This window comes from Tasmannia lanceolata, unplaced genomic scaffold (genome assembly GCF_043159265.1).
Source record: "Tasmannia lanceolata isolate RefF3 unplaced genomic scaffold, GAP_Taslan_0.1 ptg000019l, whole genome shotgun sequence".
In the NCBI taxonomy this organism is placed as follows: domain Eukaryota; kingdom Viridiplantae; phylum Streptophyta; class Magnoliopsida; order Canellales; family Winteraceae; genus Tasmannia; species Tasmannia lanceolata.
This window is the reverse complement of record NW_027518696.1, coordinates 29408561-29436349: the sequence shown is the minus strand read 5'-3', so window position 1 is coordinate 29436349 and position 27789 is coordinate 29408561. Positions and strand designations below refer to the sequence as shown.

At 37.2% G+C, this 27789-nt stretch overlaps 1 protein-coding gene across 20 annotated transcripts; it reads left to right on the top strand.

Moving 5' to 3' along the window:
- LOC143852704 (uncharacterized) lies at positions 1 to 27789 on the top strand. 20 transcript variants are annotated; one of them, XR_013236841.1, is made up of 8 exons: positions 1 to 108; positions 232 to 264; positions 617 to 705; positions 877 to 1057; positions 2406 to 2521; positions 3208 to 3277; positions 5342 to 5412; positions 6234 to 6402. XR_013236841.1 is itself a non-coding variant. In XM_077362258.1 (7 exons), exons 4-7 carry the CDS (start codon positions 1018 to 1020, stop codon positions 26501 to 26503), a joined length of 336 nt encoding a protein of 111 aa, XP_077218373.1. In that variant the 5' UTR covers positions 1 to 108; positions 232 to 264; positions 617 to 705; positions 877 to 1017; the 3' UTR covers positions 26504 to 27789. The 20 variants fall into 20 exon arrangements, 3 of the variants coding, with proteins under 3 accessions (XP_077218373.1, XP_077218374.1, XP_077218372.1); XR_013236834.1 differs by having other exon boundaries at positions 5968 to 6402; XR_013236832.1 differs by having other exon boundaries at positions 5958 to 6402.

Sequence of the window (27789 nt, the reverse complement as noted above, 5' to 3'; positions counted from 1 at the left end):
TTGTTGGTTTCTCCACTAAGAATACATGTTACACGCGGGTTTTAACAAAACCTTCTTCTCAAACTTGCTTCCATCTCCATCGCCAACACCTTTGAAGTGAGATTCTTGGTAATTTCTTGATTAAAGCCTTTACCACGGGTTCTTTTTCTAATTTTTATATTTTAAGGTTTTTTCATTTTCATTTTTCTTTTAGTTTTTTAGGGTTTTTGAATGTTTTCGTGTTTGATGCAGATGTTAAAGAGTTTTACCAGCAGTGCAATCCAAGTTGGCTTTCTCCTTATTTAATTTAATTTATTTTCTCTATGTCATTGTGTTCTCTTATTGTTTCTCCATGTCTGGTTTCCTGTAGGGTTTTTGATATATAGATGTAATGTTTTTATTTTATTATTTTTTTGTCTGTGTATTTTATTTTTTTTATATTATTGGAAGTTTGATTGTGCTGGTTTTCCATATTAGGACCTCTTTGTGAGTTGTGAGTTGTGACAACATTTTGTTTTTTCATGGATCCGAGAGACAAGACAGGCTGAAAATATGCATTTCTTGTGGCTGGAATTTTAGTATTGTAATTACCAAACACACACTTTGTTTTTAACCTCTCGGTCTCTATCTCTTTCAGTTAGGCATGACTTTCATTGGAGAGAATATCACAAACTTGCCTGAAGATAATCTCCCTTTTCTAGAGAGGATTAGAGAAAATTCGATTGGGTAAGTACTATTTTTCGATTTCCTTGGTCATTTTTTATTTCAGGAATATGATAAAATCTATTTTCCTTCTCATTTTTTGATAAGCTTCTTTTGTTGTCTACATTCAAATGGTTCTGCTTTTGGTTCATTGTCCATGTCTATGGGGTTTTCAAATGTGGTCTTCTTTGCTAGAACTCCTGTCATGCACTCACAAGTTATCGGGAGGAAGCCCTCTGACACAAGTCGCACTGGTCCTGGGGCAGCTGTTCCGAAGAGAATTGCTTCTTTCTCTAGCAGTGAGGCTTGTATGATCTTCCAGGCAAGCAATGCACCATGAGGGTAGTGAGAGTGTTACACACATTGATGATTTTCGGTACTGAAGCTTTCTTATCCATTGTTTTTTAACTGTTTATGAATTCTATTTATGGCAAAGCTCTGCTTGTAATTTCCTTGATTCTTATCTCTTTAGTTACAAAACATTCTGAGTAATTGAAGTTCTTGAAAAAAACTCAAGTTGATTGGTTTCCTATTTATTATTTATATAATTCCTTTTTTGAAAAATGGGTTTTAAATTTTTGTGGTCTTGTGTATTTTTCATGGTTAGACGGTTAGTGGGATCGCAAGAGTAGTTTGGGCTACATTTGGTTTTATCTTCGATTATCTTTAACAGTGTGCTTGTGGTTTCTCTGTGGTGTTGGTTGCCTGGTAACTTAGTTAACTGGTACTCATGTGGAGTTTTGTCAGTTTCATAACACTAGACACAACTTCATTGGGATTTGAGTCTGGCTTTTAGAATAATGTGTACTCAAAAGAAAATAGTTTATAGCTTCGAAGATGTTGTTACCACTTACCAGGGTCGAACAAGAGAATCCATTCTATTCATCGTCACTGGCATGGTATTTGCTCTTTGGTCTCCTCCTTTTCCATTGGATTTTTTTATTTTATTTTTTAATCTGCTTTGTTTTTTGGTTATATTCATTTTCCGTTGGTAGCATTCGGGATGGTTGCTGATGTAATTTTGTCAATGCATTTTTTTTTGGTCAACTATATTTGATGAATAATTAGCTAACCCATTAAATTGGTTGAGGTCAATTTTGAGAACGAGGAGTTTTATGGGTTGGTTGAGGGAATTACAATACCAGTACGTGGATGTCTCTTTGAGTAAAAAAATTTAAAGATTTGAACCAAAATGTGGAGTTCATTCTCCGATAAAAATAGGTGCTGATGAATAGTTAATAGAAGAAATGTGTGCGTCTTTCAAGGAGCCTTTTGGGATATCTTAGCACCAATATGTGTTGATAGGGGAAATGGTACCTATAAGGTAGATCATTTACAGAAGAAATCAATTTTCGGTGGCATTTCAGTTTTTACCCTTTTTGGATCGATATTTCCAATGAAGAAGAAAAATTAGAGATATTTTCACGAGATAACCAAGTCAATGTCATTTCTCCTTTGTCTAAACTCAACCGGAGTGAGGCTTTCCCCATTAGCAATATGCCTTTCAAGATTGTATGAAAGTTCCTTCTTCTATGGGTCGTGAAAGAAATAATTCCATTCTTCAGTGTTGTTTTGTTAGAGTACTCTTCTGTAGATGGTTTTCTTCTCTCTCCTCTCTGCTCGAGCTCAAAGATTTTGAAGTGGTCCTCTGCATCTTTTGCTCTGCATGGTAATAATGCTTCATACACTTTCATAAATGATGGTTTTCGTCTCTCTTCTCCCAGCTCAAGTTCAAAGATTTTGATGTCGTCCGATTCTTTTGCTCTCGATTCTTTTGCTCTCAATGGTAATAATACTTCAGACTTGGACAAGATATGGTTTTCTTGGGTTCTTCTTTAAGGTTAGTTGATAATTTCTCCCGTTCTTTGTTCCTATTTTGTTGATTTTTTAGTAATTTTGCTTCACAGGATTTCTGTTTATTAATTTCTTATATGACTGAGTTTTCTATCGATTTTTCCCTTCTAATGTCTGGATGATTGGGTTGTAGGTGACTCATGTTTTTAATACAACTTAATTCATTGCTTGTAGAAATCTCTGAGTTCTAATGCTTTTCTATTTTATTTATCGAGATTTACTAAAGTTTCATTCCTTTTGTATGGGGAATCTCCTTTAATTTATTTATTTATTTCTCTCAGAGGTGCCATTTTCAATGAATCTGTGTGATGTTGGAGAATTTTTCTCTATGGGGTTCGTTGATGTTCTATGAGACTGATTTTTTAGTGTATACTGGGTAATAGAACCAAATAGGAAAACCTTGTGATAAATTTGCTATAGAATGGTTCAAAATCCCTTAGTGTATGTTGGGTAATAGAAGCAAATAGGCAGACCTTGTGATAAATTAGGTATCCTTTCATACTTGGAGACAAACTATTTTACAATTTTAATGTATTCCAGGATTGGCATTTTATTTGCATTTGCTTCATTTTATTCTTTTTGCTTTCTTCTAATGTTATTCTTCTCAATACATCTTATATTTTTCTTGAGAAGTGATTCTTTTGGAATCTAATTACCATTTTTTTCCTGCAGACCGAGCGAAGATTTTGGAGTTTACTCAAAGATGCATTGTTGGAGAGCTCCCAAGTTCCCTAATAGGAAGGTATTGATATTCATCAGTAGTTGTTCACAACTTCAGATCCTTAGTTTTCAATATGTTGTTTTCAGCAACTTTAACATGCTTAACTCCTACTTGGCTATTAGTTTTACCTATTAAATTAAGCATTTTTCTCCCCTGCCTTCACAAAATTTTAAGTTGCTTTTATATCCTTTATTTTATTTTCCCATTATGCAAATTAGTTACACGAAATTGAAATAGTATCTGGAGGTTATTTTCTGTGTGATTTGCTTCAGTTACGAAAGACAGATGGGTGTTTTAGCAATATGATGTTTTAATGGGTTTCTAATTGGGTTTTTTACTTGGTGAAAGGCTATGATGACTGAAGAGTCATATATGGAACTCTATAAAAACACGTCATGTTTCTCTTCATGAATTCATTCAATTAACTCCCACTGTCACACAACGATCTTTAATTGGAAGATATCAACAGCCCTCTCTCAACATTTTCCTTAATTTTATTTGTATCTTCATCACTGTAAACACCAACGGTGGTATCAGAGCATTGGTCTACAGAGATCATTCTCCTTACCTTTCTCTAGAAATCCTGTTACCAACACTTGACACCGTTTGGCTATAAACGGCCCCCTATAAGATTTTCTCTTGTTCTCTTTTCTTGTAAACTTAAATCAGAAGAGAAAGAGTAAGGATTGGTAGAGGGAGGCGGTTCTACAGGGCGAGAAGATAAAGGGTCTGGTGGCAGAGTAAATTAATTCAAACACATTGTTTCAGGAGAGAGGATCGGCCACTGGTATAGGAAGCGGCAAAGGGGACATGTTTCAGGAGGGAAGAGCCTGCCATTGGTCGAGAAACGACAACTTTTTGGCCGGTTGTGCAAGGGTAATTGGGCAAAAGGAAAAGACAATAGTAGGATGGAGTTTGGACTCATAGGATTGTTTTTAAGAAACAAAAGCAAGAATCTAAGGCCATGGGAGCAGGACACAACTGGAATTTAAGAGGAAGATGGTTGATGAACTTTCGATGGTTTAGGCGATGCAATTCTTTTTATCATGTCCACAACGATTGACATGGGCAGTTACCTTTTTCACTATCTCTACTATACTTTTTCAAGATGCATACATGGAAGTTAATCGAAACACATTGGGATTGTGTATGGACTGTGCTGCATAAAAGAATTGCCTGATCTGTAACTAGAATTATCTTACTATATGGTTTTGATTGTGGATTCTTATTATCTACACAGCTTCTTGGATGTCTTGTTTTGGTAAGTAAAAGTTGTAACACTACCTAACTTGCCGAATTTGTCACTGGGATTATCTTACTTAGTTATTTAGATTCTCCAATTTATTGCATGATTTGGCCATGTCTATTTATTCTAGCACATTTTGTGTCAAGGTAGTTGATGCTCTTGGAGAATAATTATTTGATCTTTTGAGAAGGGTCAGCAAGATGATGATCCAATCTCAAATGCAGAAAACCTATGATTTTCATAAGGTTATGGGTTATGTCCTACTACAACAAAGCCAATTATTTCAGTGAAATTTCTAAAATTTACAGTTGTTGAGTTTTGGAAGTTTAAAACACCAGGATAATATAACAATATAACAGATGAACTATGACGACTGCATCTATGCATTGAGTTCCATTCGACCTTCCTTCCCCATCTTTTCTTAGTCACATATTCAATTAGATGATCATTTTGACCACTTAGGGATATTTTGATCATTTGTGATCACGCATGCTCTTTTCCTGTTTGGGGGGTTTGTCCCTTTCTCTTATATGAATTTCTCAGGGTTTGCAATTTAATTTTCTAACTCTGTTTAAGAACCTCGTTATATATTCTGATTCTTTTTTTTAATAATTTTGTTTTACGTTGTTTTGGGATTTCTGTTTGCTATGTGAATATCAGTTCATTTTTTTAATGTACTACATCTACTTTTCTCTGTTCATGGGTTATTTGGATGTTATGTTCTACCAATTACGTAATTGGGTTTTATTATTTTGTTATCTGATGCTTTTTTTTTCCTTTTCTTTACCATTACTACTACATTTTTTACTCTCTTGTTTGGGTTGCTGATCCAAACCTAGCTTGCTTACCTTGGATACCCTTCATAAAGAGCAGTTCTTAAACAGGGCCTCTTCTAATGGCGTTTCTCAAGGTGAGACTCGTGTGTATTATCTGATGAGTTTGCATTTTTTCTTACTCCCTTAACTGAGAGACTGTTTTATTTCGAATTTATGAAGTTTTTGTGTTGGGTACTTGGTTTGTTTAGTTTATTTTATGGATTTTATTATCTCATCAATTTGTCCCTTTTATTTTAAAACATTTCTTACCGATGAGAATAGAGCTGCTTATGTGATCTGTTGTTATTTCAATACTTTTACTCCTGCTTTTTTTACAACCCAGGTTCCATTGGTTTTTACTTATGGTTTTTGTTCTCTTTTAGTTTGCCCCTGTTGTAGGTTTTGGTTTCTATATAGATTGACCAATCTTCAAATGCCAAAATCTCTATTTTTTTTAACTATTCACCTAAAAAATAAAGAGTTTTGCATTGGGCAGTTTCTTCCTTTTGGTTCCCATTTTATAGATCTTGAAAAAAAAATTATGAAGATTGCTAGCACTGTTGGCCTTGAAAATTTTTGGGTTTTCTTGGTGAATGAATTCAATGCAAGCATGGGTATTGATGATTTTCAATCCTGTTAGAATGAACCAGATTTAGAGGTCAGTGATCCGAGAGAGAGAGAGAGAGAGAGAGAGAGAGATTTTGACATTTGAAAACCACCAAATGATGGGCGTTTTGAAAGTTGGCATTTTGTCATGACAAGGGTGTCAATGGTCAATGGGTTAAGAGGGTCAATGAGCTACGTACCCTCTCATGTAAAAGGCCTCACCATCAAACGGGTTATTGTGTGCATTGTGCAAAAAGGATGAAGAATTTGTATGTGGCCATTGTTCAATTTTCTTCTTTTATTTCTGTAGCTTGGAATTGACGACAAGATTGTATTGCATTTGGACAACTTTTCCTAGCCCATGTGGAGTTTTTGGTTTTTGGTAGTTACAGGCTTACAGCAACATATTATGTGTGTATCTATCTCAACATGTATTTTGCAGTTTTATGTAGTAAAATACTCGTTACATTCACTCTCAATATGTATTTTGCAGTTTTATATAGTAAAATACTGTGGACCCCGATCCGAGAGAGAGGCGACGCGGTGAGGGACGTGTCTCACGCGCTCAAGTCTCTACGGATCATCCACGTGAATGGAGAGCTCTACCAAGGAACTCTCGAAAGAATAATGCCTCTCACAGCATGAGTGGCGATACAAAGGTGAGATACCTCTCGATTCGGGGACTAGCCCAGATTCGAGGCGTACCTTAAACAAAGAAGAGTCGCCATCCAAGGAAAAAGGCAAATGGGCCCTGGATCCCATACTATGCTCTGTTGCAACGGATAACCAGAGATATAAAATAAGGTTCGTGCCTGGTTACGAATTCGGAAGGTCTAAAGAGCACCTCATCCGCCCAAGTGCAAACACCTGGTCTCTTATGCCATTTACTTAATAATTTTGAAGAGTTTTGGGCGAAAATCATATGAAATGGGAATGAATATCTCCGAGAAGACGTCTATCTAATCATGCATGTCTCGGAGATGAAATCAAAGGCACACAAGATAAAATAAAAGAAACATGTGTCACCTAAGCATAGCTAGGTTATAAGTGACATGCCTAATGGGTGTCTAAGTTCTGATGAACAAACACATGCACGACACACCAAAAAAGTATAAGGTCTGCGCAATAAAGTAAGAAAACACTGCAAAACATAGAAAAATGACTCGATACTATACAACCCTAAGACTCTAATCTATACCTAGGCCCGAGTCTTTAGATGATCTGATGTTCATCCAAAGAAGCCTACGTATCCCCGCTTCCACGAGAATCAAGGCAACGTAGTTCTTCGCACCTATTCTAAGCTATGATGCCTAAGACATCTAGACCTCTATCCTAGACTCGATCTAAAAGACCGGACTAGTTCTTAAAGCTTCTTGTGTGATTATTTAAATTCCAATGGATTGTAGATTTTAGGACACCCTATATGCCTTAACTAAATGCAGGTTAGCCCTAAGCTAATGCAGGTGGTTCCTATAATCTATGTGTAGCTAGGCTGTACGCCCTAAGGGAAACAATGGGATCACTAGCGTATCCAAGACTTAATCATCAATCGGCGATATGAATCGCCAACTGACTGGACGGAGGCGCTCCTATAACTCTAGGACAAACTCCTAACTCTAACACAAACACAAACAAACCACACAACACATCAAAGACAAACTCAAAACTCTAAAACTCTTTATCTAGGACAAACTCCTAACTCTAGAGGAAGATCTTGTTGAAAACAAGGTTTTGAAGATTTTTGGTATTTTTTCTTAAAATGGGTAAATGATTTATTTACAAAGGTTTGGCTGGACCTGAGATAAGTATCTCAAGCTGCACTACGTACCTCGTGGAAGAGGATCAAGCCAACGTAGTTCGAAACAGAATTCCTAACTACTCTCCTAATGACTCAAGATTTTTGAGATTTTTGGTTTTTCAGATGTTTTTGTTATTTTTAAGTGTTTTTGACTCAAGGGGAATAAATCCTATCATCATAAGAGGAGGACAGACTCCCGATATCCCGCAAAGGTTGGACAGCATCCTATGCTTTGCGGGGGAAAAGAACAGAAACACAGCTCTGTAAGGGTTGGACAGCATCCTATACCTTGCAGGAGCGGATAGAAAAACACAAGATTTGATGAGAGGTTGGATAAAATCCTAACCCCTATGACGATAGGACTGACTCCTGAAAGAAAAACAGACTCTCTAGCTAAGGACAGACTCCTAGGCTAAGGACTGACTCTGAAAATAGGATTCTAAGAAGGAGGTGCTAATGAGACAAAGCCTGTCTCCTAAAAGAAAAAGAGATAAAGAAGGGTGCTAGTGAGACTATCAAGCTAAGATAAAACTCACAAGTACCAAGGAAAAAAAAACCTTGCGCATATTTAGCAAAGGTAAAACATCCAGCCGGGCCGGACAGCTACCTAGCCCTAGGGTGCAACAAATGTGCAACCCAATACCCATAGGGTAAGGGGTATGATGCCAAGCCGAGTAGGATGTTCTCCCAAAACCAAATGATGCACAAAGAGGAGATTTAGCAAGAAAATGAGACTAGGTAAGTCTCTTAGACACAGAGGTAGGATAGAGAAAAATACTAACAAGGAAAAAGAGACCTTGTGCATATTTGGCAAAGGTAAAACACCCAGCCGGGCCGGACAGCTACCTAGCCCTAGGGTGCAGCAAATGTGCAACCCAATACCCATAAGGGTAAGGGGTATGTTGCCAAGGCGGGTAGGGTGTTCTCCCAAAACCAAACGACGCACAAAAAAGAGGGTTTAAGACCTATGAGACTAGAGGTAGTCTTCTAGAGGTTAACTCAGGTTGATTCATTAATGAGACAATGCCTGTCTCCAAAGATTTGGATTTAAAAGACTAGGCAAGTCTTTTGAGAAAATAGAATGCTATTCGGACTGCGCAAGTCCCCTAGAGATGGGCTTGGGCTAGCGCCTTCATCGCCCTACAAGAAAAGGGGATTCTAATATCTAAAGAAAATTAACAGCAATCTATAAGACTGTGTTAGTCTATCAAAGAGAGAAGAAAAAGCTGCCAGATAATTGCAAATTTCACTCTATTTTTATAAAAATAAATCAAGTGCTAAGCAAAGAAGAATTTTCAATAAAAAAATAATACACAATCTAAAGCAATCATAAAATGATAAACATCATTAATTAGTCCAGACCAGCCGCTGGATAGCCTAATAAAGTAAAATAAAACAATATCAAACACTTCTAAACCAACCACAAACCCCAATACGGGGACTCCAATGAAATCAGATGATGCCAAAGTAATCATCTGATATCATATACACATGATAATATTTCTAATCCCGCCTTGAGATCAGACAGTACTCATGTCGATGATATCGAATAGAGTAGTCATCTGATCTCCTCCTTCCTATTAACAATTCATTTAAATAATAAGGAATGAATATAATAAGCTTTAAAATAATCTCACCTGAACAATCCATTTATTACCGTCTTCGAACCCTAACTCAAAGCTTAGTATGAAAGAGAAGTATTGAATTTCCAACAGATTATAGAAACACATTAAATGATATTTTCAATTTGTACAAATTTTAATACATAACAGGGCATCAACTTGTGTAACTATTAATACATGCAATGTTTATACTGAAAAGGGAAATTGAACTCGTGTGACCGTCCTAAGATTTTCCAAGGCTAAATGACTGAATCTTAACATCTCAAAACAGGGACAGCACTATGGACTAACTCTTGTGTTAAAACAGAGACAACACAGTTCTTGTGTTAAAACAGGGACAACACATCTCTTGTGTTAAAAATAGAGAACATAACCATGGCTGATTTGTAGACAAAATTATGTCAAAACTGAAGCCAAATCATGTACAGAATTTGTGTTCAAACAAGAGCGAAATCATGGACATAATCTGTGTACAAACAAAGGCTGATTCATGGACAAAATTTTATGCCAAAATTGAGCTGAATTATGAGCAAAAAGTACCAAAACTGAGGCTGAATTAAGGATAGAATTCCGTACTTCAATTTCCCTATATAATGTTTCTATCAAGAACAACTTCAATGTTTAAAAGAATGCAATAACATAACCAGCTACATTTTATACATTCATTCAACATTTCTTAATTTTCATCACATCAGCCCCACTCTGAAATTGTTAATGATTGAGGTTCAATTCTAAACAGTAATGAGCTCAATTTGTAAAAATAAGTCACACCACCAGGTCCTCCTTCTCTTGAAAATTGTAGCTTTCTATAATTTCAATCCTAATAGAGATGATAGCTAATTTTCGCAGAAATGATAAAAGTAAATTTTGAAACAGATTAGTGGAACATGAATAAAAATCTGGTGAAGAAATGATAGCTAACCTTGTCTACCAAAAACGAGAACAGATCCAATTCACAACAAAACAAAAAAAAAGATCCAATTCAAATTTCTAAGAGATCTGAACCAGAAAAACGCGAATTCCAACAGATCCACATGCAATTCCTATTCCCGATCCAGCAACCGAAATTCAAGCTCTTTATTTACTTAATACTGAAGATCAAAAGCATATAAAATACCATCGAGGAGTAGAAACTAGAAATTCACTAATCTGGAAGGTAAATTCAATCTGAAAATCTCTAGAAAAAGTAGCAGAAACTATTTCTTCCAGATTTAAGAACAGACATAGAAAACTGAGATCAAAAGAAGCAAAAAAAAAAAACAAAAAAACAAAAAAGAAAAAGAAAAAGAACCTGAAAGATCGAGGAGCTTGAAATCCGTTGATCTAATCTCTCTGTCTTGGATCTTGCGGTCGAAATTTGACCGGAATCTGACCGGATTTGAGCCGGAGAAGATATGCGGCTACCGGCGGAAAATGATCTCTGCTCCCAGCTTTTCAGAATCCCTCAAAATTTGCAAAGAATCATATCAAGATTGAACAGATCTCGGTGTTCTCCAAAATTTCGTTAATTTCAGAGGATTAGCTGGCTTCAAGATCGGGAAATGTGAAAATTTCCACCGGACGTGATGGATCTTGAAGGTGAAGGCGTTAGGGTTTGAAATGTGGAAAAACAAAACTTCAAAACTTCTAAGACAGATCTGAAAGATCTAGATGGATCAGCAACTTTTATAAAAAAAAATCAAGGAAAAGATCTCAACCGGAGTTCCGGTGAGCTCGCCGGAGAAGGAGATCGGTGATGAATTAAGGTTTCAATGGCCGAAACTGAGGGTTTTGCCTTGAAAAGAAAATGAAAATTAGAACTGATAAGAAATGAAGTAGCTTAGGGAAGATTGCTGGCCGGAGGTTTACTGAAGAGACGATCGGAGAAGAATACCAGAATCCGGCAGACTTTGCCGGAGAAGACAAATTGCAGAGATCTCCTTCTCTCTTTCTAATGATCTGAGATTGAAACTCAAGGCCTTGATCGATCGGAACTTGCCGGAGTACGATTGAACTTGATCGGAGAAGAAATAGAAACGAATTTAGGGTTTGGATCGCACGAGATCTATTCTCTCTCTCTAACTTTGCAGAGCTTCTCTCTCTAGAAAGGGGAAAAAAATGGAAATTCTCAATTTTTCCCTCTTTTCTTCTTTAACAAAAGCTTATGCTCGTATTTATATATTTTTTTTAAAATGATATTGGCACTCATTTGATAAGCGCACACATGCGCGATTCCACCAGGCTAAATCACCCCCTATACTTTTTGATAACAGCACAAACTCCGCTTGTCTTTTTCGAAATTTTTTGTCGAATTTTTCTGGGATTTTGCAAGGGTTTTTCTGAGGTCCCAAGGCTTCCAAATATGTATACATGGGTATTTGAGGTCTTGATTTGACTTGGATTTTCCTTGAAATACATGGATTTTGGGGAAATCAAAGAAACAGTGTGGGCCACCCTCTCTTTGCACTGCACACACCATTTCAGCCCGTTTGCCAAGCAAACGAACTCCGATCTCGATGAAATTTTGCAGAGATTAAAATAAAGCCTTAATCAAGCTTAGAGTGAAGTTTAGAACCCTAATGCTGAGATTCGGATGGATTTGGCACGAACCGGGAAGGTTTAGGGCTTAGTCAAAATGGGGTGTCTACAAATACCCAGCCACACGTGCAACTCACGTGCACTTTTACTAGTTATATAAACATGTCCCCATGTTGGATTGGTCGTCCTCCTAGTTAGACTGGTACAAGCAGTGCATTATTGAAGCATTCATCAATATAAGAAAGTTGGGTTTTACCACTAGTCTAAACCGTTGGTAAAAGTTCTAAAATCTATGAGTAAAAGTTCTAAAATCTATGGGTACAAGTCCAAAATTTTAGCAGTAAAACCTCTGCAATCTTTACATTCACGCGGTCTAAAATCTGCCGCTACATCTGGCATCCCGCCGCTACATCTGGCATCGGTAAAATCTATAGTGTCAGTTACACGATCCCTGATAAAGGTTTTTTCCCTTCGGGTCTGTTCAGTTGCACGCAGGAAACGGAAAGGAAAAGAAAATGACGTGGCAAAAGGAAATGGAAAGGATAAGAAACTGCTAACAAAGCAGCAGGAGTGCGCATTCAGTTGCCAGAAAACGAAAAAGAAACAGTAAAGAAACAGCAGGAATGTGCATTCAGTTGCCAAGAAATGGAAAAGAAACAGCACAGAATATGTTCTTTACCACATATAAAGCAAGTTACGCTCCCAAACCCTACCAAATAGTCCACTAACATAAATAAATTCTCAAACAAACTTAAGAAACAGGTTTTAAAAGCAATATAATGGAACCAACAACAAAGAGGGAAACCCATGGTAACATCGATGTCGCCGCCTGTGGCACCGCCTCTGCCCTTTCATTTGGCATCTCTTCTATCCTTTGCGCTTCCTCGACCCTTTCGCAGCTCCGATATTTGGCTCTCTCGAAATATGTAGCTAGCTGTGATTGAGCCTCCGCCAACGTCCCGTATGAGCGGTAGCATGCTCTGCTAAATTTGTCAACTTGCTCATGGCCCTCTGGCCAAGTATAGTAAATCCCAGGTTGTCTGCCATTAAAGACAACATAGTCCTTTTGCTTCCCCATACTCACCTAACAAAAAAGACAACATATCACATCCAAAGATATAAGATAAGAATATGACAGTAGGCATGAAATTCCACCACCAAAAGTTTACTACATCCATCAAAAGTAATTAACATCATTACAGATAAGTTAACTTCCACCATTACTTACCTTAATACTACCATAACAAGTTAACTACCACCATCACGTAGTTAACCACCATCCAAATGTCAAAGCATCATTACAGATAAAATAAAACAAAGACTATAAAGTTCATATAATCATAACTACCACCATAAAGTTCATATCACCATAACTCCCACAAAAAAGTGCTATAAAAGTAATGTTCAATGAAATAAAAAGATAGAAGATACGTCACCCATCGCCATCTCCTCCCTCAATCATCCATCTCTTGCCTGATGAAACAAGCCATCTTTCTTCGTATGTATGACCTCCTCTCGTCCTCCTCGTACATGATGAAAAGATGCGTTTGAGATGGATTTATTGTGAGATACTCCTTGGCCCTCAAAAAGATCTCCTGCGAAAAACCACCAACCCTTCTAACAGCTTCGCAAAGGTGTGCAAGGTAAGCAGGGGCACTCGAACCTGTGAGGGCATCGGCAACCTTGTCAATGCTTGATGAAAGATGCGACATGCTGTCCAAACATGCCCCACCCTGGCGAGTCGTTTGCTACCAACTCGCCATAGTGGAGATGTCTCACTACCACGATTAATGGGATCTGCCGTCGGAGATGGTGGGCATTGAGACATGGGGGCATGGTCATCTGCGAAGTTCTCCCCAATGTCATCAAAACTAACTGGATGCGAACTTTCTATGGTTGGATCCTCATGAGTCCTAGACTTGGCCCCTTTTGTGAATTCATCTCCAAAGAATTTGGACATGTCGTCATGCAAAACATGATGGGTAGTGAAGTGTTTCTTATGTTCTGGATGAGCCTGTGATAAAGAGCATAAAAATAAGAAGATATTGAATATGGTATTACTATAAAAATATTGTATCTTGAGAGGAAGTGTTTCTTACATCGACGTAATCATCGTAGATCTCTTTCTCGCAGGTGACCATTTTTTGTGTCATCGTTCTGACCAAAACCACTTCTAGTGAGGATGATGCAGGCATTCTTGTATGTTTGTTTCATAGTCTTTATGCGGTTCTTTAGGTGCTCCTTGTTGTGATTGAGGTTGAAAAAGTTATTCATTGCAGTGGTCGCAGCTACGTAAGCGTGTTCCTTAAAACCACTTGGAATTTTGTACCCCTCCGCGATTAGAACTATGAGGATATCTACTAGCACCTTATCCATTTGGTCATTCCAAATAACATTCTTCCCCTTCTTCTGTGAGTTTTGTGGAGTAGTTGTCATTCTGATTCAAAGCACATATATGGTTGTTAGGAGTCATACATCCATATAACAACCAACATAACCAAAGATCAAAACATAACAATGTTATACAACCATATATGGAGTCAAAGGGTAAAAGAGTCATACAACCATTTAACAACTAACATAAGCAAAGATCAAAACATAACAAAGTTACTCCAACCATATATGGAGTGAAAGAGTAAAAGAGTCATACAACCATATAACAACCAACATAACCAAAGATCAAAACATTACAAAGTTACTCCAACCATATATGGAGTGAAAGAGTAAAAAAGTCATACAACCATATAACATAACAAAGTTATAACCTACAAATGACGTCGATGGCAACAAACATGAAAGTATAATCCCCTAAAGTTAATGACGTCTACTGAAATCATTCCACATCTGTGTGGTAATTGTGTTTCTAATTTCCTCTCCTGCTCGTTTGTCATCATCCCTTGATTGAGGAGGATCTCGTGGTATGTCCTCATCTTCCACAGCTTCTATAAAGAGTTGTGCAGCTAGAAAGTTGTCCACAGCTTCTACTATTGAATCATCAGGCATGAAACGCCGAATATGGTTATGGATGCAACAACATGCCAAGAAGATGTCAATCTACTTATCGAAATTATACATCAGTTCTTTATTAAGAATGTTGAAACGGTTCTTCAAGACGTCAAATGTGAACTCAATGACATTTCAACACAATGAGTGTCTATGATTGAACAACTCATTACTAGTACGTAGAGGCCACCCTCTCCACTCATTTAGGTGGTATGTTGTCTTACGATGCGGGGTGATGAAATGTCACAAGAGAGGGTAGCTGCCATTGGCGAGGTAAAACTTTCCTACAAATAAAAATAGATTCTATATCAGCAACTAATAATAAGTGGGAACTTGTTTACTACAATGGAACTATGTCATATACAATGTATTTGGAATAAGTGGAATCTTGTCAGGCCTTGTTATTGCATCCGCTAATACTCTCGACTGAGAAGCCGAACCCTCCCATCCGGCTAGGACATACGTGAATTTTAGGTCAAAGTCACAGATTACCAAAATATTTTGAGCTATAAAATGCTTATGACAAAAGTAGTTAGGTTTTTCTTCAATTGGGACTTTAACACGTATGTATGTCCCGTAGCTAGGTTTTCTTCAATGCTTACGACAAATTGATGAAAGCAGATGACATTCATCCGTAGCAAGTTATGACAATGTTCATCTGATTGGATGACAAAAGTAATGAACGTATGATGCGTTAAGTAATGGCTTTCATAGGGAGCTCTAACAAGATATTGTAAGATATTATTCGTAGTATTCTTTACAGTGTACTAACATAGTAGCTGCCCCAGCCATTAATAGTGCGATTGCTCACCCAACTAGTTCATTCATATGCTTCGATTCATCTCTTCGCATCAACTTTCTCTTCCTCCTTGTAAGACGACGAGGCATCTTACTCTACATAAGAACTCATTAATTCAATGTAAAATACAACACAATGACAAACAACAAAACCACAAACCATCCATCCACAAACCATCCATCCATAAACCACCCCTCCACAAACCATCCCTCCACAAACCATCCATCCAATCACATGCAAGCACATCTACCTAAATATATTTATCTACGACATGGAAGGAAAGAAAAATTAACTGTGAATATTAATTACCATGCAAATGATGGAACAGTTCTTGAAGAGGAAGCTCAAATGAGGATACCAACCACCTGGAAAACAAAGGAGAGCAAAAATAAATGATAAAAAGCTACAAGTATCATCTCCTACTTCCAAAAGCATATGAGAAAACCCATAGCCCAAGAGGAAATGCCATCAGAAGCTAGTTCAAAATATAGACAATTTGAAGCCCAAAAGACTAGAGATCAAAGCACCTAAATTTGAACCATCATATAAACCCCTAAATCATATTTAAGAACTTTGAATATGAAAAGCTAAATCTGAACCATATTGTGGGACCCAATCCCGCGAGAGGGGCGCAGCGCGTGACCCTCTCTCTTTGTCTCCCGTACCCACGTGAATGGCGTGTGCCATTTTTTATTATTGATTTAATTCATCTTTTTCGTGAACTTGGGATCACTAAAGCAATCCGAATTTCACGCAAAAGAGAATGACAGAGTCGCCACCTAGATGAGAGATTTAGGACCAATAATTGACCAGAAATATAGATTCGTTACCTGATTATGAGAATGGAAGGTATGGGGAGTTACCACCACATGCATCATTCTTGCTCGATAATCCGGTCTTCAATTCCAAAAGTTAACTCTCTTGAATTTCTTTTAAATGGCTCATTTAACTCTATATTAATGTGCGAACTATATGACATACCTCATAAGATCTAATTTTAATGCATTTCCTAATGTGTATCTTGATTTCCTTAAATCGTTTGGATTCAATATATGTGAAAATTCTCCTAAAATTCTAATTTGAAAAAAAGTCCGAAGTGATTTAATCAATTTCAATTTAAGATTTTAAATGATGAAAGAACATAAAAACTACCCTAAAAAAACCCCACTGATTGTGTGTGGGGCCGACTCGTGATTAGTATTCCATCAAGCATCCAAGCTGCCTACGTACCCAAGCCTCACTAGGATCAGAGTCGACGTAGTTCGGTGGCCTAAACTAAGCTATATGCCTAAGACATCTAGGACACCGATCTAGACTTGACTGACTGTTTTGACAGTTTAAAAGAGATTATTTAGTTCAAGTTGAGTAGATTTTTTTTATCCTAGGACTCTATCTAAGATGTTATATGACCCTATCTAAGTACAAGACGCTCTCTAACCTAATGCAGGTGGGTCCTACATCCTAGGTTAACTAGGCTTGTCCTACAGCGAAAAGAGGGTTAACTAGTGAAACTAATCTAAAGGTCAATTGCTAATAATAGCAATAGGCTATGATGAGGCTGGACTCCTAACTCTAGGACCTAAAACCTAGAACACAACGTGACGTAAATGTTCCTGAAGCGGCTCTAAAGGTTCCTACGAGGTGGGACCATGATCCAATGGTTTCAAGATTGACTTAAACATGGGTTTACCCAACCCAAATTATTAGGTTAATGATTTTTAATTCTTTTAAGAGTTCCTAACACCTAAAATTTAGGAAAAATCTCAGGCTCTAAGGATTAGTTATTTTCCTACATGGGTTGAATTCATAAAAGGGAATCGTGCTTTTTACCCTTACACAGTTCGGCAAATAAATCATGATATACTATTGCCTGGCATTTTCTCAGGATTTCCGTGGACAAAGACCTCGGAGCCAATAATATATTTAGATTTAGATGCTAAAAATTCAAGGGTTGATCGCAATGAAGAAACGATTATGAATACAACCCTCTCATCTAAAATGGCCTAGATTAGCCAGTTATGAAGGAATTTAATGATTTTTAAGGTTTCTATTTAAATGACTTAAGGATTACATGCATTCTGGAAAGTCGTGATATTCTGAAATTTTCACGACTTTTAGAATTAAAGTGAATTTATAATGATTTTAACAAAATCAGACCAGATTGATACTGTTACAAAGCAACATATAGCAAACATGCTCCAAATCATTCCAAATTATCAATATAATATACTCACATAAATATCAAACCACTCACTCATTATCTCTAAAATTTACTATTTTAAATATATTTATTATATTATTTCTGATTCAAAGATAAATCATAAAAAATATCAAAACATGCACAACAAATCCGAAAATTCATAATATGATTTTTCAGGGCCAATTCATCTTACTACAAAATTTCAGCTTCCGAGGAGTTCATTTGATGGTATCTCCTTCATAAATGGGAAAATAAGTAATTTTCATTAAATAATTCCAGTAAATATAATAAATAAACTCAAAATTTTTCAGAAACTTTTATATGAAATTTAAATATTAAAATACTACTAAGAATAAAATTTTGTCCAATTTTGAATTGTTTTGATACATGAACGAATTTTTATTTGTCAAATTTCCTTTTTCTAGGTATTTTTTGGACAAATTTTAGAGTCATCAAAATAAATGAATTCTAGTGGAAATTTTGGATTTCCAGTGTTCTTTTATCCTAATTGAAAGTCAGAAAATATAACTTTGCGAAAAATCCTTGGTTTTGAAACACTTGCTTTGTAAATCGACTTAAAAACTACTTGAAACCCTAATTGGTTGATCGAATTTTAAAGCCATCAATATAAATGAATTCTATTGAAACTTTTAGATTTATAGTATTTTTTTAAATCCAATTGAATCTCAGAAAATATAACTTTGCGAAAAATTCTTAGATTTGAAACACTTGCCTTATTAATCGATTCAAAGACTACTTAAAACCCTAATTGGTTAAACATATAATTTTTCAGATTTGAAATACTTGCTTTATAAATCGATTCAAAGACTACTTAAAACCCTAATTGGTTAAACATCCAATTTTTCACATGTAACATAGTTATTCTTCAACCAAAATCAGTAATAAAGTAAATTGACCCATCATAAATCATATTAGATAATGCAAGACAACCTCTCATTAAATTCTCTACAAAAACCCATGAAGAAAACAAAGAAAAGACACCTCTAACATGTTACTAGTTCTTGATTACATAGAATAAGATATTAATCGTTGATCGCTTTCCTTGTCTCTAAGGTGTGTAAATCCAAGATATACGCTTTGTCACACCTTGTATAAGCAAAAGAAAACCCCAAAGATCGCCCAATATAATCCGGTTTTGACCTTTGTTGAAGAAGAGACGAAGAAATCCAAGTGTGCTTTGAAGAAAAGCAAGTAATAGAAGATGATCAAGAACACCACAATGGGGGAAAGAATTTTCTAGAGGAGGAAAACAAGGTGGGATGTTTTTCCAAGAGAAGAAAAGCCTTGGGTGGGTTTGCTTTTATAGGCACAAGGCTAGGTTTGAGTGAATTTGGAAGTTTCCAATGTGAGCTCTCTCCTTTTGGCCTATTTCCAATTTGTGCTTTGACTTTCTCATTCTTTGATTTTCATATTGAACTTATTTCTAAACCTTGTTTCTTGCAAGCTAAGCAATGCTAAATTACACAATGGAGATCCTTCAAGATCAATCTAGAAGCCTTCTCATATAGAAAACTAGCTTTTATGAATGATTTTCGTCCAAAGAGGGCTGCCCAACATTTAGCTTGTTTTTTACCTATTTAGAGGCTGATTTAGGAAACGTTGTAGACTAGAAAGTTGTAGATCTTTATGAAACGTTCGAAAGAATTATAACAAAAGAATTTTGGACTAGAAGGTAAAAAGTTATGGCTATTTTACTAATCTGACCATACTAGCCCTTTCTAATTATAGCCCTTCCTTTCTTTATTATTTTTTCAAAATAAATATGATGTCACCAACCACCTCATCCCATGTTGGACGTTTTTGCATGTGGCTTCCCCATGTGGGGCGCCCACTTATGTGGCCGACCCACGTGGGTGGGTCCATATGGACCCCCACCTTGTGGGCTTTAGCCCAATGGGCCTTATGACATTTATTTTGGGTTTTTTTTCAATGAAAATTCAATAAAATCCTTTAAATTCAAAATTTTTATTGATGAACCCAACCCATATGACATTTATGGTGCACCCTCAACATATAGTCGAACCATCCCCTTTAGAAGAAATAATTTTTCGGACCAAAATGCCCATGTTTCATCATTACGCACCCAAAGGCGACTAAAATGACCTTAAATTGGATTGCCCCCAAAGGAAAAAGTTAAAAATAGAAAGTCTTCATGGTCAAACCTAAAAAATAGAAAGTTTTTAAGTTTGTTTCTTTTGGTGGGTGATATCAAACAGGATCACTTGGAATCCCCTGAAAATGCCCAAAATGCCCTCGACACACAAAATTTTCAAATCAAGCGAAACCCCTGAGAAATTCCAAATTTAGCAGGTTTTCCAAAATTCATGAAATGACTCGTGACTCCTTAGACACACTCTAGAGATCAAATGAAACACATTGAAAATGACCAAATTACCCCCGAGGTACAAAAATAGGCAAAAATGAGGAAAACCCTGAGAAACTCAAAAATAGCAGTTTTTCCTACTTGATTGGAAACTTGATTATTCATCTTCCAGAGGCCAATGGAATCCCCTAGAGAATTTCAGGATTGCGAATCAACTTCAAAACTCCTAAAATGAGATGAAATTCACCCTAAAATGAGATGAAATTCACCCTAAAATGCAAGAATACCTAATCTAATATGAAAGACTGACTCAAGACTCGATGAAACTACCGAATCATTTGCTTTTTAAAGCGTAGCAAGGGTGTCTACACATGTCAATAGAAAAGGACCAACCAAGCATAGGTGTTTCTTCATCAATGGCATATACCCAGATACCTTTGAAATCCCAAAGGGCAACAACCAAGAGGGGGTGAATTGCTGTTTTTTTAATTTTCTTCTTAAATAACTAGGGCAAATGAGATTTACCTAATTAGTTCTAACCATTGTTCAAATTGTAATCAAAGTAGAAAATGGAAAGAGATTACTAATCACACCAAAATGGAAGAGAGAGGGAGCAAGGAGACTACACGACGATTTATAGTGGTTCGGTCACAACTTGACCTACTCCACTACCTAAGTACTTGGTCTTTCCTTGGGATTTTTTGCACTACGGTGAGACTCCTCAACGCCGCCTCACAAAGCGTTACAAGCACACTCCACCTCCACAAGGGGACACACCCTTGTTCTACAATCCACCACCGAGGACGCTCTTCTTCGTTGCACACCACCTTGAAGAAAGACAACGCCTTTAGCACAACTCCAAACACAAGGAAGAAAAGTAAAACAAAGCTCTCAAGCCTCTTAAAGCGAATACAACTCTCAAGCTCACACAATCTCGAAATGATTGAAACTAAATGCTCTTGGAGACCCTCTTGACAAGAAATGAATGCAAGTGTTAATGCACAAGAGGTTTGAAGAAGATTCCTTTTGATTTTCAAATAAGAAAGCTTTAGGGTTTCAATAATTAATGTTCAAAAGGTGTAAAAGAAGGTCTTTGATGATGTTTAAATAGCCCAAGTTCATTTAGGACCGTTCAGGGGCAAAACCGTAATAAACTGGGTAAGTATACCTACCCTGCGCAGGCCCTAACGGCTCTTTTGCCAGACCGGCGCGGTCGACCAGGCTACGGCGGTCTCCCGCCCTTATCGGACGCTCATTTTTATTTTTAAAATTCAAACCTCCTCGGTCAACCAGAGTGGCCGAGGTCGCCCGTCGAGAGCTACATGTTTGAAACAATTTTAGCTCGAAAAATGAGTCGCAGTCGACTGACCTATCGCGGTCGCCTGCCATAGGCTACCTGTTTGAAAAGTTATTTTGCTTAAAAACATTCCGAGGTCGACCGGGGGATTGCGGTCGCCCTCCAAGACCTTCCTAGATGATTTCTCAATTTTGTAAAATCATTCCGCAGTCGCCTGGCGTGACCCGGTCGACCGGCCGGCTTAATTTCGGAGGATGCTGGATTTCCAGCCAACCTTCCGCGGTCGCCCGGCCTAGCCCGGACAACCGGCCCTGTGTTAAAAACTTGATTTTAAAAATTTGTTCAAAGGGACTTTGGGCCATGGTGTTTGGGCTTTGTACATGCGTTTTTAAATCTTTTAATGCACTATGAAAAATGGTTTTAAAGATGATTTGAAAACATCAAAATATGCAAACATTAAATGCCAAGAGGACTTCAAAGCATTCTAAACTATATGAATCTTGAGTCTTCTTGATCTTCAATCTTCTTAGGCGCTTGCATGATTCTACTCTTGTCTTGAGAGAGTCTTCAAACATGTTCTTGCTCTTGTGGTTCTCTTGATTCTTTGATATACTATCCAGCTTGAAGGTTGACCACCAAGATTTGACTTTCTCCAAGACTTGCCCTTGATCTTCTAGCTTCAAGTTTTGACATGATTAAAACCTGTCTAAATCACAACACTAGAGAAGCCATTAGCAAACTACTATCAATTTGGGTTTGTTGATCATCAAAACAAGAGAAGGATTTACCCTTGGGCTTACATTCTCCCCATTTTTATGATGACAAACCTAAATTGATTATGGGGTTGGAGGCTCCCCCTTAATAAAATAATTAGGCAAATTTTGCCTCCCCCTCAATATATGCTTATCATAAGTATGATGATTAAGAGATTTATGTATTTATTTAAGACATATGACAATGAGCACAAGATAAGCACAGGTAGAGCTAATCATGGTGACTAGAGGAATCATATGTATGGAATACAAAAGTGATCGCACAAGTGAGTATACATGCATACATAATCAAATTACCATTCTTCTCCCCCTTTAGTTACATAAAAAAGAATGGGTAAAGATAAAACATGTGAAAATTCCTTTTTTTTGTAAAAACCTTTTCTCCCCCTATATAGCTGAATACATGCCTAAGTAAATATAGTACTAAGAAGCAAATAGACGTGTTCATGGTCTTGATGAGACATATAGCCAAATTGTTAGATGTTTTAATTAAAGGTCATACTCTGCAACTTACTAGGTAAGAGGACTAAGAGTACCAATTGAGTAGCTTTTAAAGTTAGAATGGACACCATGACCATGCATTCAATATCACACAAACCATCAAGTAAATAATATATATATACACAATTAATAGCTCAATTAAATTCTTTTATTTGATTAAGTGACCACATATTCAAGCCACTCCTAAGATCACAGAATCTTTCCTCACTTAGGGGTTTAGTGAATATGTCGGCAAGTTGTGCATCAATGTGTATATATTCAATAGATATGTCACCTTTTTGTGAGTGATCTCTAAGAAAATGATGCCTAATTTTAATATGTTTTGTCTTTGAGTGTTGAATGGGGTTCTTGGTTAAATTGATCGCAGTTGTGTTAACACAATGGATTGAAACATACTCAAATTAGAGACCATAGTCTTCCAAGGTGCTTTTCATCCAAAGGATTTGTGCGCAACAAGCTTCTGCGGTAATATATTCAGCCTTCGTAGTGGATAAGGCGACTGAATTTTGCTTCTTACTAAACCAAGATGCAAGGGATCTTCCGAGAAACTGACAAGTGCCACTTGTACTTTTTTTATCAACTCTACATTCGGCAGTCTGCATCCGAATACCCTACTAGGTTAAATTCTTTGGAACTTTCATACCATAAACCTAGACTAGGAGTCCCCTTGAGATATTTGAATATCCTTTTGACAGCTCGCAAATGGGATTCCTTAGGGTCTGACTGAAACCTAGCACATAAACAGACACTAACATAATGTCGGGTCGGCGACCAGTCAAATATAGTAGACTTCCGATCATACCCCTATACTTCTTTTGATCAATAGATGGGCCAAGATAATCTTTGCTTAGTTTGGTGGATGTACTCATAGGAGTAGGCTTTGTTGGAGAGCTATCCATCCCAAATTTTTTAAGCAATTCTCTTGTATATTTTTCTTGATTAATGAATATGCCATTTTTCAATTGATATGAATTTGTAGACCTAAGAAATATTTGAGTTCTCCCATCATGCTCATTTCAAATTCATTTTGCTCATGCATTGAGCAAACTCATCACACATACTCTCATATGTTGAACCAAAAATGGTAACACCAACATAAACTTGCACAATGAGTATGTCATCTCCTTGCCTCTTGATGAAAAGGGTCAAGGGTCCTGTCTGGGCAGAATACTTAGAGCTTGGTATGATAGGCTTAGTTCATTCTTATTAAACAAAGGCTTTGTAATGGGTAAGGTTGAGAGATCATATTGGTCTATGGACCCACTCTAAGGCTTTGGTCTAGCTTATAGTGGCTCTGGGTTAGGGTCACATTCGGGGTAAGACTAAATCTTAGGGCAAGCCCAAGAGGTCAATAGAGATGCTCGACTTGGAATCCTGCCCCCTATTCTCAAGGGATGTCATCTACAGTTTCAGTCAGAGTAGGTGGCCTATAAAATAGCCTGGCTAGGTAGATTTGACAAAGTATTTATCAAATGATTTTTTCAAAACACCTACATATTTTTTGAAATGAATTTGCAAATACATTTACGGGCCTAGACTGCTTGACTTGAATGTATACCATTAGGGCCCAGGGGGTAGTAGGAGTCCACTGGTTACGTCTAGGGGTATAGATGATCTGGCGGTCATCTTAGATGATCTGACGGTCATCTTTATGGTTACATCTCGGTGGAGGACATTGGTCAAATGCGAGATCACAATGGGGCCCATCATGGGTTCTACACGATCGACTGTCGGATTCCTACTACGATCCCACTTGCTATAGTGTAAGACCACCCAGGTCCTTGGAGGATCAGGATCCCTCATTTATTTAATTGCATGAACGGATTTGATCTGTTGTATTGGATACAAGGGAGGAGATATAGATTGCTATTATGGTATGTACCTAAGGCCTAAGGGCATTTAAGGTTCAAATATATTAGTTAAGTGTTAACTAATGGGCAAATAAGGAATTATGAATTATTTAAAGTAGCTTTTATTCCATTGGATGAGAGGTGTTTAATGATGCAATACATAAAAAGGTTTTTAATTTGAATTTCAAATTTCAAATGAAGTTGGACAAAACCAACTTTGATAAAATTAGAGGAGGGGATGGCTAGGACGTCCAACATGGCTTGGTCGTCCCACCTCTCCCCTATTTTATTTAGTTTCAGATTTTGAAATTTAAATGGATAATTATCTCTTTGAGAAAATTAAGGGTCCCATCTCTCCCCTATTTTATTTAATTTCAAATTTTGAAGTTTAAATGGATAATTAGCTCTTTGAGAAAATTAAGGGAAGTTGAGAAAGTAAAGGAAAGCAACTCAAATTCAAATTGAACTACAAGATTAGATAAAAACAACTTGAGAAAAAATAGGGGAGGAGTTGGATTGCACGCCCAACCTTTTCCCTGTTTTTGTGTAGTTCAATTTTTTATTTATCTTTAACAATCAAAATAATAAAGAGATAAAGCTAAAGAGAGAGATTTTCTGGAATATGGAGTCCTTGAATATCCAAACTCAACAAAAAATATAAGTGTGGTTGGAAGTCCAAGGCTATCAATCCAATCCCCCTTGGTGTCCTGAGCCTTCACTAATTTCTCCCCTACTTCATGCTTGATATTTGGCTGCATCTTGAGCACCATAGCTTCCAATTTTCTTTTTCCATTCCTCATACTTCTGGTCATCAACTAGAAGATAAAAAGCACAAGAGTTATTTATCTCCCTAAGTGCAATTGAAAGGAATCTATCGATTCTACTAGCGGTGTTACATTACTGAGAACGTTTGCAACAATACGAGGAGTAGATCAAGCAGACGATTTCCAACAACATTGCAACATCTGATGTATATGTTCAATCTTTGATATTTATTTCATTACGAATAAAACATTTAATCCTGGGCTTAGGGCAAGAACGAATCAAATTTTTTTGTTCTATGTGACTTTAGTTTTTCCTCTGCTCATGGAGTTCTTGCTCGGGGTTAAAACCCTCTCCCATAGCATAGTGCAAAGTGTGCCCTAGAGCTCACTGGCCATGCCGCACACTTGCTTGTGTTCATTTGCAAATGCAATTTGATTTTAAATCAAGAGACAAAATTAGAGAGATACTTATTAACCCCTCTCCACTTTTCTCACTTTTCAATGTGAGACTATTAGCACCGTCGATCAACAGATGACGACCGATCAGATGCAAGGTTCAGAGATAGAAGGGAGGAACACTAAACAAGGAGTTAGGAGGGAAAACAGAGTCAAGCGTACACCATTGTGGATGTTTGATTATGCTAATTTCTGAATTTGCAAGATAAGTAATGAATAATGATTAGATTACTTTACAAATTAGTTAATAGTAATGATGTAATGAGGAGGGAATATGTTAGTTACAGGTATGACATAGATCTGGCAGAAAATAACAAACTGATGTAAAACTCCTTTTTAAAAGGGCCTGGTCTCATAGGAGAGGACAATGAATGAAATTATTCCTTTTCTCCCTCTCTTTCTTCTTCGTCTAGCTCTATCTTTCTGCAATTCTTAGATTCGAAACTTCAGAACCCTAACATTGGCGCTTTCATTGAGCCTTTCGTTTCCTCACCATGGCAGATAACACAAGAGCTCAATCGAAAATCAACGAGCAATTCAAACAGTATCAACCGCAATTGAATGAATTGTGTCTAACTCAATCCCAGCAACACGAAGAGCTTGTCAACATGATCAAGCAACTACAAGTTTGTCCTCAACGTACGTATTTCCAGTGATCTAATGGCGAAGACCATTCTGTTAGCAGTTCTGAAGAAGGCGCGCTAACAATCACCCGTCGTCTACAAAGTTTATACGGATGGACGTTCCCAGATTCGATGGAACAGATCCAAGGGGATTGATATTCAAGGTCGAACAAATTTTCAACTATTACAGCACGCCCGAAGATCAGCATTTACTGATTAGCTCTTTCCATCTCGAGGGTTCTGCACTTTCATGGTTCCAATGGGCGAAATCCAACAATCTGATTCATTTGCGGAAAGGTTTTCTAGACGCCATCCAATTACGATTTGGTCCTTCTCTCTATGAAGATCATAGAGGAGAACTTGCCAAATTACATCAAACATCTACAGTAGAGAATTATCAATGTCGATTCGAAGAAGTCTCCAACAAGGTCAGTGGCTTATCTGGATCATTTCTTACTAGCTTCTTCATTTCGGGTCTCATACCGGACATGAAAAGGGAATTAATGGTTTTACAACCTACTTCTCTCCTACAAGCAATTGTATTAGCCCGTATTTATGAAGAAAAATACGATGACCTGAATAAATCATGGCGTTCAAATTGGTCGAAACCCTCCGGTGGTCCAGGGTTATTACTTGCTCTATCAGCGACTCCATGAAAGGCCATCACCGCAGCTCCTATTCGACAAGTTCCTGTTTGAACTCGGCAATTAACAAAAGAAGAAATGAAAAGTAAGCGTGATAAAGGTCTCTGTTATTTCTGTGATGACAAATACAGTCCAGGCCATGATTGTGGTAAAAGATTGTACCATCTAGTTGTATTAGATGAGGTGCAAGATCAGTCTCAAGAGCTTGTTCCAGAATTAGTCTCAGAGGATCCTTTGGAGGAAATCCACGGCCACGATGCAGCAGAAATCAGTTTTTATGCTCTGGTAGGTCAACAAAACCCAAGCTCTATCCGCATCACAGGGGTAAGTTCTACTCACTCTATTCATGTTCTCATCGATAGTTGTTCTACCCACAACTTCGTCAAAAAATACATTGCCAAAGCACTGAACTGGCCCATTCTGCCAACACCACCATTCAAGGTTCTCATTGCCAATGGCGAATCATTACTCTGCACCAAATAATGTTGCAATGTTAGGCTTACTCTTCAATCTCATGAATTCACATTTGATTTGTTCATTATTCCGATTAAGGGTGCTGATGTGGTTTTGGTTGTTTAGTGGTTAGCTACATTGGGTCCTATCGTCACCGATTGTCAAAATTCTACAATGGAGTTCCAGTGGTGTGGTAATACAATCAAATTAGTAGGTGAAGCA